Genomic DNA, 12058 nt, shown 5'->3' on the forward strand with positions numbered 1-12058 from the left:
TGCTGTGGAATGCCTTCCTCTGTGAGAGCCACGCTCCAGCAGGCTGCACAGGTGTACAGTATGGGCTCTGTAGGTTGGAAGAATTAAGGCTTCACTCACCGTGTGGAATTCCTCCACTTGTGCATAATGCTGAAGCAGAAATCCCAGAACATCTCCGTGCCGGAGGGCGTCGTCAAAGTCCTGCTCAGCCAGGAGCAGTTCACACTGCCTGACTGCTTCCTTGGGGTCCTCAGAGTAAACTCTAGGAAAGGGCAAAAAGCAACTGTCACAGCCCAGGGAGTGTTCAGCTTGTCAGGCCAAGGACAGGGAAGAGGTTTTGCTGAATTATGTTTCATGAGAAAAACCCAAACAAAACCCAGAATTCCCCAATGTCCTGGGCTGATCCCCCAGCATGGGCAGCAGGGGAGGGGGGGATTCTGCCCCCTCAGGTGAGACTCCCCTGCAGAGCTGCCTCCAGATATGGGGAACAACAGCACAAGGACGTGGAGCTGCTGGAGAGAGGCCGGAGGAGGCCATGGAGATGCTCCAGGGCTGGAGCCCCTCTGCTCTGGAGCCAGGCTGGGAGAGCTGGAGGTGTTCACCTGGAGAAGAGGAGGCTCCAGGGAGACCTGAGAGCCCCTTCCAGGGCCTAAAGGGGCTCCAGGAGAGCTGGAGAGGGACTGGGGACAAGGGATGGAGGGACAGGACAAAGGGGAATGGCCTTAAGCTGAAGAAGGGTAGATGTAGGTTGAGTATTAGGAAGAAATTCCTGGCTGTGAGGGTGGTGAGGCCCTGGCACAGTTGCCCAGAGAAGCAGTGGCTGCCCCATCCCAGGAAGTGTCCAAGGCTAAATTGGATGGGGCTTGGAGCCGGGATAGTGGAAGGTGTCCCTGCCAATAGCAGGGGGTGGAACAAGATCATCTTTAAGTCCCTTCCAACCCAAACCATTCTGTGATAATCACCTTTCTGGCTACACCTCCCTTGCTCCAGATACTTCCTTCTCTTTCAGGCTACCTTTCCACCTTTAATGTCAACAGCACTTCTAAAAATCACATCATGGTTTCCCTGCTAGAAAAGTGTCCCAGCAGCTTTTAGAAGTGAGGCTGCAAATTACTTTTTTAACTGCAGGTGCTGCTAAAACTTCTGTTCTGGTAGGATATTTCTGTCACTTAGTTTCCATGCTCTGTGTGCTGCAGCTCACCTCTGAGCGTGGATGAACCGCTTCATCAGGGTCATCCTGCTCTGCAGGTGGGCAAGTTTGCTTTCCTGTTCCACAGGGCTTCTGGCCTTTGCCTTGGACAGGCACTTGTAGGCTTCTGCCAGCGCTCTGTGGGCTTTCTCATAGCTCTGATACTCATCAATCTCTACCTGCAAGAGGAGAAAGGAGATGAAGGTCTTGCTCCAGAGCTACCAAACCAAACATGTTCAGCAGTCACAGAATGGGCAGTACCTGAGCACATGCATCATAGAAACCTGCCAGGAGGTCAAGCGCCCTTGCTTTGGTGTAGAAGCTGATGATGTTCGCAATAATCTTTGCATCCTTACGCCAATCCAGCGACTGCAGGTAGTTGGCTGCCATGATGTAAATCTCTCTCTGTCTGGAAACTCCCGCAAAAAAGACAATTTTCTCGGTATCCCCAGATTTCAGCAGTGCCCTCATAGCCTGGCAATGGAAATGGGGGCATGGGGGAGAGAGGGAAAATATTGTGAACGCAAAAACACCAGGCAAGATGGCTCAGAAGCTTTGTCTGGGTAGTTACTGCAGGAATCTGCTCCAAGGTTTACTTTTCAAAACACCCTTGTTTTGAGGCCATCCAGGCTGACCTTTAACTTATTTCCTGCTTGTGTGTATTTCTTTGTGGCCATGTGATAGTTGCCTTGTCTCATGCAGCAGTCGGCAATTTGCTCCAGCAGCTCCCTCCGGGACTCCTCAGGGAGGTCCTGGGAGTCCTTGGAGACCGTCATCTTCTCAGCCAGCTCCTCGGTGATGGTCATGTTCTGCTCCAGGCAGAGCTGCAGAGCTTCGTGGTACTGGTGGGAGCAAGGGAGCAATGAGATGTTGCAAACACTACTGTGATACCTCACGTTGCTTGTAGTGTAACCTACAGAAACCAGCTGCACACACAAGCAGCTGAGGATGCTCTGGAATACGGGTGTAGTTACATGCCCCGACATCAGCCCCTGTTCAGGCACACACTGTCCCATTTTGTTTGCTAAGAACATGTTTGTTCTTCCATGACACCACTGGTTCTCACCTGTTCTCTCAGTGGACACAAGGCTGCCACTGAAGATTCAGTCATTTGGACTCTGAATTTTCAGTCATACAAGTCAGATTTGTTAGGCATGATTGATAACATTAGGTTTTCAGCAAGTACAAATAAATTGAAAGACTTTGTGAAATATTTTGGTACTTCCCTTATTGGAACCAATTCTGACTAGGTTATAAAAGAGCTTTTAGCCCAGAAAAGGGCTACTGTGCCCTTGCAGAACATGGCAGAAAGGCAGCCAGAGGAGTGGGCACAGGATGGGTCTGGTACCCAGCACTCTGGCAAGGTGCTGAGTCCTTGGCTTGAGAGGAAACTTTAAACCCTGCAAGTGTCTCTGTGTATCTGTTTACCTGCACAGATAAATGTCTGTGTGCAGGTACACACCTCCTCTACCTGTGCAGGGGGGGCCAGAGGGCTCAGCTCACCTTCTTGGCCGTGAGGAGCAGCTCCATTGCCTTCTCATACTGAGTGTGTTCCACGAAGAACCTGGAGCAGCGGGCGAGCAGGGCCGGGTCTGACTTCTCATCCAGGTCCTCAGCAATGAGCTGCAGGGCCCCGAACTGCTGTGTGGCAAAGGCCAGCTCCAGGGCTTTGGAGAAGTGTCCTGCCTGCAAAATTACGAATGAGGCTTCAAAGACTAAAGTACTACAGAGCCAGTTCACAGGATGCCCTGGAAAGGGTTAATAAAGCATTACCCACCACAAAGAAATGACTACTCATCAGGATATAGTAAGAACTACAGTTGATTTAACATTCCTCTGCTGTAGGAACTGCTTTGTTTAGGGTTTGAGAGTTTTTACTAAAAAAATATTTACCTTGTGGTATAACATGACAGCTCTGTCCATCTGCTCCCCCTTTTCCTCATAATAGCAGGCTGCCTCTATCATGTCTTCTGGTGAGCTCAGGAGAGCCAGGTTCATCAGCTGATCATCTAAATTGTTTGCCTGTTCAAAAGAAAAGGTTTGGCTCGGGGTGTGCAGACACAAGTTTTGTAATTCTGGCAAGGCTGTGGCTTTGTGCTGTCACACAGTATAATACCATCACCCCCTTCTGTGTAAAACCTCTATAACCCCAGTGACTTTGAGCTTCAATTATGGTAATTTCTTTCAGGCAGTTTCTGATGAGCTGTACAACAAAATACTGTCCCAAACCACCAAAGCTGCATTGATCCACCTTCGGTAGAAGATGGCAGCAGAAACCAGGAGCACCTTCCCCGTGGGCTGTCCATGAGCAGGCAGTGTCTCACAGGAGACAATGGGCACAAACACCTCGTTCTGCCTTCCCTGTGTGCTGGTTTTGGGGCCAGCTGTCCCTCCCCCCATACCTTACAAAGGCGGATGGCATTGTTGAAGGCCTGGGCCCGGGTGTAGAAGTGCACGGCCTGTTTGATGTCCTCCTGGCTCTCGTACTGCCGGGCCAGGTGGTAGGAGGCCGCCCAGTTCCCCGTCTTGTTTGCAATTTCAGCAGCCTGCAAAGGGCATCACATGGCTTTACTTGGTGCCTGTGCCCATCCCAGGAATGAGAGCTCTGGGAGCAGGTGGGATTAGGCTGCCTCACCTTCTGAATGTTGCCCTGAAAGCAGTGGAGACGGACGAGGGAAAAGTAATCCTGAGCCAGTGCATAGTATTGCAGCGCGGATTCCAGGTCTGACTGGCTCTCCAGGTACTGCGCCCACCACTTCCACAAGCTCCTGCAAAAGCAATGGTATTGACTGCAGTAACAAGAGGCTGTGTTTTTCACTCCTGGAGAGCTTGAATACAGACTAGACAAGTTTTTTAGAACACAGGCTTCACCTCAACCCAAGGGTGACACTGCAAGGTCTGCACTATATAGAAGGTCAGCCTGGAGAACCAGTGTGGCAGTTCTTAAGCAAGATAATCCTGAAAAGCTGTGGGAGGATCATAACATGGATGAGGCAGGGGTTGAATGTGGCTGAGAGGAGTCACACTCCTCCATCCCTGCTTTCATCATGAGTTGTATTTCAGACCTGACAGCCCCATGTGGGAGAAGGAATGAGCTAGCACTGACTTGTCTTTCATCTTGTTGACGTAGTTCTCCAGGGCTTGTAAGTCTTCAGAGAGCATTCGGGGCACCTCGAACCTGTGTGTGTCTGACTTCTCATAGCTGTGGAGAAGAAGAACATATTACGTGTGAAATGACAACGTCCTTTACTAGCTCACTTTCTATGTAAAACATCCATTTTTCTTTGCCAGCCATCCACTGACAACACTGGCAACAACTGCTTCAGTTGTATAAGTTCACTGTAAGACCAGTTGCAGTCCACCACCATCATCAAAAATTAAAAGTTCAATGGTACCGGAATGAGGGAGGTGTGATCTGTGACCACGGGGCAGTAAATACTTCAAAAGTGCTGGCCCAAAGAAATATTCCAGAAAGTTCCCTAAACACCAAGCACATGTGGCTGAACAGGTCACAAGAGCCCCGGGCTCCACATTGTACCTCATCCTTCTGCCACCCACTGTAACATCAGCCTCTGCCACTGCCCTTAGCCCAGCACCCACCTTTCCTCACCCCTCTGCCTGCCATGGCCCCCAGTGGGTCTGCCTGAGCACAGCAGAGCTCTGCTTTGACTCTGAACAGCAGTGACATTATTGTATTATTATTACTGTCATCATCATTGTTATCATCATTAGTATTAGTATTATTACAGAGACTTCATATGGTAAAACTGATATAAAAGCAAGATTTCAGACAAAAAATCTAAGACATTAAAAGTCCCCTCCCTTAGCTTCTCATGGACTCAGCGGTCACAGGAGAGGACCAGATGCCAGAAGCAACCAAGGCAAACTAAATTCTGCTCCAGTAGTTGTGTCTGGGACTCTCAGGAAAAGTAAACTAGTGGTTTTGTCATGGAAAAGGAAGGAAAAGAGGGAAGCGGTCTTCCAGCGACAAGCACAGGATTGGATATGAGTGAGGTTCAGCTCCTGGCCCTGACAGACTCTTGACCTTTCTGACACTACACGTTATTCGCTTGGGAAGGTACTGTGAAGTTTCACTGGGAATGCTTTCACTCTGTGAGGTAGAAAGCACCAGAAACAGGAAAAGCCTTTAATTAATTATCAGCATCAGACGTCCCCCTTTGCCTGCCTGCACAAGGAGAAGGCTCCCAGTGCCCCAGGCACCCAGGCCGGTGCTTACTGGGCGAGCGCCAGGCTCTGCTCCCCGGCTGCCTCCAGGTGCTTCGCGTAGTTGCAGTGGGTGGTGCGCAGGTGGACCCGGTCCTGGGCCTCGGCCATTTCCAGGGCCTTCTGCCACTGGTTGGAGGCCTGGTAGAACTTGTTCAGGAGGTCGAACCGTCCGCAGGCCTTGTACAGTCGCTCTGCGTCCTCCTGTGGGGGAAGCACCCGAAATGCCGTCAGCCGAGCCCACACCTCACATGGGTCCCACGGGCACCACGGAGCACGTCACCCATACAGGGCACTGCAGTGCCATCGGAGCAACAACCACTCAGGCAGGGGGCTCAACAACTACATATATGTACCCTGGAATAGCACGTTACTGGGAAACAGGATGTTTATGTAAAAATAAGGAAGGCACTCAGATCCTGGCATTTATTGCATGGGATCAACTAGGGGGTGACAGGAGCAAGACATGGATGATTAAATGCTGCCATCAGGAGTGTGGACCACCAGACAAGGGAGATATGCTGGGGGGGGTACAGCCATGCTGCCCATCCAGGGTGAGGCCTGGGAGAAGGTCCTGGCAATTGGGGTTTTGGAATTTATGTGGTACGAGCCAAGGGAACCCCTGTGACCTCCCAGCAGGTCTGAGAGGCAGCAACGCTGTTTGTGGACAACTGAGCTCCATTCCTTGGAATAAATGCCATCAGTTTATGACAGAATTAGAACAGGAGGGTTTTGCTGATGCTGACGCAAGGGCGAGCAAATTTGGAACTATTATTTTTACACTCTGAGAGGTACTCACTCCTGTGGAAGGAGCATTTTCCTGCTCCACCCAACTGCTGTCCAGCTGAACGCTATATTTAGTAAATTGAGATTATCTGTCCAAGACAGAAAAATAGTTTCTGTCTCATTGTTTCAAATTCAAAAAAGCATAGAAAGTGGAAAAGGAAGATGCCTGCCCTAGGATTCTGTACGAGATGGAAAAAAACAGTGGAACTGCATTTGTTTTGCTGCAGTTCCCCTCCACCTCTCTCAACAGATCTAAATATCCAAGTGAAGAAGCACTGACACTTTTCAGCCTCATGGCTTTCTCTGCCAGGAAGCTTTTCCAAACATTTAGTTTGAATTTTTCTTTTTTTCTTAATTTTAACTCAGAATGGTTACTCTCTATCTCTCCAACATTTATGATCTTCAAATAGTTGTAGACTGCTAAACACCTTTTCAAGCCAAATTCTAACTATTGGGCCATCTTAAAGATTTCCTTGCCTGTGAAACCTTTCCAAGAGCTGAACAATTTGCACTGGTTTTCTCTGAACTTCTTCCAGTTCATCAACATTTTTTTTCTGCTAATGAGATACTTAAGGGTGGACATCACATTCCAGCTGTAGCTGCCCTGAATACACAGACAGGAGTTACCAAACCTAGGCCTCAGGATGTGGCGTCTCCTCAAACACAGCCCTAATCAGATTTTTGCTGTCATAGCACTTTGCCATTTTTTATCATTATTTCCTGTAGACTGTGGGGTATTTCATCAATTCTTTCCCAGTTTTTCCCTCTTACAGATGAGATACCTGGATGTCTTATGGTTCCCAAACTAGAAATACGTGTTTTTATTACGGATCATTGATGAAGATGTGAATGAGTGGAATACGCACACCTCTAACTCAACAGCACCACTCAATTTTCAATCCACATGACAATGCTGGTCTCAAACCCAGCTTAGATCTCCATTCTCTTGGCAGTCAGGGAGGGTGGGCTCAGACACGGACACATGGGAAAGGCAAGGTCCACTTTGGGGCATTTGCTGCCAGGCTGGGCTCCAGGTGGAGGAATGAGGGACAGTTGTCCCATACACCAAACTCTGTGGAGCAGCCTGACCATGACCTCTGACCAAGTTCTTGCTCACACAGGATGGAAATCTGGGTGACCAGGCATCCTTGGGACAGCACAGGCAGCGAATGTGACTGACCAGAGCTCTCCAGCCCCAACAGAAACATCTATTTTGCCTAAACTCCTTCAACACCTCGGGCCAGCCCTCGCTCTGTGGCAGCACACAGCTCTAGCCTTTCACTCTACAAATAAACGTGTCAAAATGTAACTTGCATTTCCCATATCAGACCTTAAAATATGTTTGTGGAAACATTTTAGCTACAATAAAATACATCCCTTTTTAATGCATTCAAAACGAGAATGATTAAGCTTGAAAGAGACTTATGCCTCAAGATAACAGGTTTTCTGTTAAATGCATCACACATAAACCATCCTTAAAAGATGTCTCCTTCAGTGAGCAGTTTCTTTCATTCAGCAGTTTTTCACATGAGAGCAGAACTCTGATATAAACCCTGCCCAGCTCGGGATTTACCAGCATTCCCAGCTGGATGGCCAGCACGGCCACCCTGGCCTCAGGCTCTGGCTCCTGCTCAGCCTCCCGCAGTGCCTTGGCTCCTCTGGCGTGGCCCATGTGCCCCAGGCAGATTTTGGCAACCTCGAGCCTCTGAGTCCTCACACACATGCGAGCCATGCTCTCCCAGACGGCCTCACTGCAGGAGAGAAGAGCAGAGTTGTCACTGTGTCAGGGGAGGCAGGGGAGGGGCGAGGAGAGCAAGGAACCATCAGGACTCAGTGGGTGCCACAGAGACTGCAGGTGCTCTGTGAAGATTGCAGAGGAACAGAAACAGGCTCACACACAAAGGGCAGTTCCTGAGCTTGATGACCCCAGGCTTAAGGAAACATTGTGGGGTTTGATTTGCACCAATGTCTAAACAACTGCAGTTACACCTCTGGAGCCAGACTGGGAGAGTTGGGGGTGTTCACCTGGAAAAGAGAAGGCTCCAGGGAGACTTGACAGCCCCTTCCCGGGCTTAAAGGGGCTCCAAGAGAGCTAGAGGGGGACTTTGGACAAGGGCCTGGAGTGACAGGACAAGGGGGAATGGCTTTAAGCTGAAAAAGGGGAGATTTAGATTGGGTATTGGGAAGAAATTCTTCCCTGTGAGGGTGGTAAGGCCCTGGCACAGGTTGTCCAGAGAAGCTGTGGCTGCCCCACCCCTGGAAGTGTCCAAGGACGGATCTCGGAGCAACCTGGTCTAGTGGAAGGTGTCCTTGCCCGTGGTATGGGATAGAACTAGATGGTCTTTAAGGTCCCTTCCCACCCAAACCCATCTGTGATTCCGTGTTTGCACATACATAAAGTGCCCATCTCTGTGGTTCTTGCTGTAGCTGCAACCTATAGACACTGACAATACCCCCAAGTCAATGTTCAGAAATCAAAATTAAAAGCAGGAGAAAAGTCTTATGTACATAAACTTCACACTGGAAACATCCTGCTGCTGTCCTGAGTAGTTCAAACATGGAACAGCTACTGGGAGCCCAACAGTTGCACTCAGAAACAGGGAACGAGGAAACAACTGACCAAACGATCATGTTCTACTTTAAAACTTGCATAAAACTGGCAAAACTGGGCTTTGTGATGCACAGAATGAGAACTAGTCAGGGCTACAAGCTTACAGTTACCCACTGCAAAGTCTTCTGCCCAGGCAAGGCAGGGACGGGTGGAGCACCACGCTCCCGGCGGGAATGGCAGGCACAGTAGGACCACAACACAACTGACCATCACAGTGGGGGACAAGCAAAGATTTGCACACATTCTATTCACATTTGAGGCTCTTCAGAATTACATGCAATCTGTTTGACTAATAAAAGCTGTGAGCATTGAAAATATGGTTTTTTTCAGCACGCCACCCCCAGCGGAGGGGGTGCCCAGGCACCCCCAACAGTGCAGTGCTCAGGCACCACCACGGCAGGAAGTAAAGATCTAAGTTATAAAAGCAGGGGGAAAAAAGAAGAAAATAATAGAATAGAACGGCATTTCAAGTCCTGCCACCAAATTCCCTTCCAGTTTTCCTCTTACTAAAAGGTTTCTGTGTTTGCAGCAGCTGTGGGAAAGCCCTGCATAAACAGGGGAAAGTGACTAACCGGGAAGCAGCAGAGCAGGAGAGCCACGACGTGCTCTCCAACACTTGCACTAAAGAAAGGCACAGGAAATATATTTTGCCTAATTTACTTTACAATTAGAGCATCTTTTATTTACAGTGCAACTGGTATAAAGCTTTCAGGTAGTAATCAGCATAAATATGTGACATAGACTTCATCAAGGCCAAACAGTGCAGAGAAAATAAAGCAGGATCAGAAGTGAAAATGTCCCCCCTCTAGTTGGTTTAGAAAAGCATGACATGGAAGGGCCTGACAGAAACCAGCACTAGATCCTTCTGTGCCACTCAGTACAGAAATGATGCCTTGTGTCAGCAGATGTGACCTTCCTAATTTCTGAAAAGATGGAACTGGTTTCTCTTCTATTCCAGTCATCTGGAATTGGGAAAAGTGGGAAAACACCTTTAAAGAACACTGACATGATTAACATGGTGCTAGTTACGGTCACCCAGCTGTGATCAACATGGCCAGTGAGTTCTGTCCCTAGGAAAAGCTGGGCACAGCTGCACTTCACAGCACACAGGGAGAAGAAATGCATTTTCCAAGTTCTGCAGTGTGCCAGAAGAAGCTGCCAACAGCCATTTGGCTCTGGGTGAAGGAACGCACGTCTGTGCTGGGCTTTGTCAAGCTGACTAACAGTGAGTTTCTGAAAGGAAATCAAAGTCTTTATTTTTCAGAGCTCTGACAGCTCAGTAGTCCCTTCGTGCAGGAAGATGAGAGTTCATGGGCTCGAACAGGAGAGCGGATGAGGATTCTTATTTAGACTACAGGGAGTGGAAACTTTTGAAAGGAAACAGACAACAGAGTGTATTTTAAAGTACAAAGTTAAAAGATAACAGCGTGCGAGAGTCACAGTAGGATTTGGGAGTTGCTGCTCATCATCTCGGCTCCGTTATGCTTTCCTGGATGGCAACAGCTCCTGCCAGTGTCAAAACTCAGTGGGAGCTGCTTCCCCAGGACTCCTCTTTGGCAGCTCTTGCACCCCTCAACCTGTCTGTGGGCCACCTGGACACCCAGGTGCCTCTGCCCTGAGGAGCTGGGGCTCTGCCATCCCACCTCTTCTCCCTCCACTCCAAACCATTTGCCAAATGAACCTGAGAGGCTCCAGGCTGTCTGGGAGCAGCAACAAACTCAGAGGGAGAAACTTCTCCAGTCAATGTGCTCTGTGGTTGGTTTTATCCTGCCAGCCCCAGCTGGGGATGAGCACACTGGGGTCAAACCTGACCAAAGACACTGAATTTGGGAGTGTTCAGAGCAGAGCAGAGCTGAGTTTGCGTTGACTCATCCAGCACAGAGACCACAGCAAGAGACAAGAGGGACACCAAAGAAAGGTGTCTGTGCCCATGGCAGGGGGTCGGTACTAGATGGTCCTTAAAGTCCCTTCCAACTCAAACCATTCCATGATTCTAAGAGACATGATCAGAGCAGCTCACCAGCACAAGTACCCAGCACAAGTACCCATGACACGTGAGACCACTGCCTCCCTCTGACCATCCCTTCTCCTGCGTCTGCCCTCCAGAACCACCTGAAGGAGTGTTTCACCTAAAGAACCCAGCCCTGCTGTGCCCAGAGGACTCCTGTACCCCCCTGGGTTTGGTCAGCAGCTGGACAGGGCAAAGCCCACAGCCAAGTCGTCCCTGGTCCCTGTGGAGCTGCAGCAGAGGCTGGTTTTCTCTAGCAGACACATCTCTCATAAGAAGGACACTGCATACACGTATTATTGTAATTTTCTTCATGGAGCAAAATATTAGACAACTGTTTCTGCTTTGGGAGACCTTTCATCTTAGCACCACACTCCCCCTACTGCTGCTGAGGTACACAAGTATTTCTGACACAGCAACATCCATGTGCATCCATTACATGGAATCACAGAATCACAGACTAACCAAGGTTGGAAAAACCCTCTCAGATCGAGTCCAACCATCAATCCAGCATCACCACCGTGTTCATCACTAAACCATGTCCCCAGGTGCCATATCCACACACTTTGTGAAGGGATGGTGTCTCCACCATGGCCCTGAGCAGCCTGTTCCAATGCCTGGGAATCCTTTCCATGAAGACATTTTCCCCAATATTCAACCAAAATCTCTCCAGGCACAGTTTGAGGCCATTTCCTCTTGTCCTCATCAATGTATTTGTTTGTATTTATTATTTGAATATATTGTTTATTATATCTTAATAAAGATCTAGAAAGGTGCCAGAGAAACACCACCCTGTGAAACATAAAAAAATCCAAAGTACTTTACAAAAACAAACTACCACAGAGGGTCTCACTCAACAGGCACAAACCACAGACCACCACAGAGCATTGAGCAATGGCACAGACCCTGTGTCACCAAAACCCTAGGGGATAACACAGAAAATCCACGTTCCCAAACCTGGCTGGGGCCAGGACAGTGGGACCGATCCTCCACAGCTCCTGAAGAAAGACATAGGGACCTTCAGCCAGAACCTGTTTTACCTTCACCCTGCAAAGCCACTGCCAGCACCTCCACACTGCAGTGACCAGGGACAACAGACACTTTTTATAACACCACATTATATGTTAGAGATTTGCCTTCCAAATGAATAGCAGCACTTATGGTACCCAGCAGGAGCAGGCAGGGGGAAGGGGGAGGAAGAGAAGGGAAAGGAAGGAGAAGGAGAAGGAGAAGGAGAAGGAGAAGGAGAAGGAGAAGGAGA

The 12058-nt window shown here is 49.1% G+C and overlaps 1 protein-coding gene across 5 annotated transcripts in view; it reads right to left on the reverse strand.

Annotated features, from left to right (window-relative positions):
• IFT140 (intraflagellar transport 140) overlaps nucleotides 1-12058 on the reverse strand; it is an 80091-nt gene that overhangs the window by 898 nt on the left and 67135 nt on the right. For all 5 annotated transcript variants that reach the window (XM_027665781.1, XM_027665779.1, XM_027665780.1 and 2 more), the window contains exons 19-29: nucleotides 7752-7929; nucleotides 5406-5596; nucleotides 4275-4370; nucleotides 3804-3936; nucleotides 3571-3714; nucleotides 3062-3190; nucleotides 2672-2854; nucleotides 1804-2010; nucleotides 1430-1642; nucleotides 1181-1347; nucleotides 100-241 (exon numbers count right to left, since the gene is read on the reverse strand). In XM_027665781.1, the coding sequence (XP_027521582.1) occupies nucleotides 100-241; nucleotides 1181-1347; nucleotides 1430-1642; nucleotides 1804-2010; nucleotides 2672-2854; nucleotides 3062-3190; nucleotides 3571-3714; nucleotides 3804-3936; nucleotides 4275-4370; nucleotides 5406-5596; nucleotides 7752-7929 (1783 nt within the window). The remainder of the gene's footprint in view (nucleotides 1-99; nucleotides 242-1180; nucleotides 1348-1429; nucleotides 1643-1803; nucleotides 2011-2671; nucleotides 2855-3061; nucleotides 3191-3570; nucleotides 3715-3803; nucleotides 3937-4274; nucleotides 4371-5405; nucleotides 5597-7751; nucleotides 7930-12058) is intronic.

The sequence above is a fragment of the Corapipo altera genome, unplaced genomic scaffold, assembly GCF_003945725.1.
Source record: "Corapipo altera isolate COAL_440 unplaced genomic scaffold, ASM394572v1 146, whole genome shotgun sequence".
NCBI lineage: Eukaryota > Metazoa > Chordata > Aves > Passeriformes > Pipridae > Corapipo > Corapipo altera.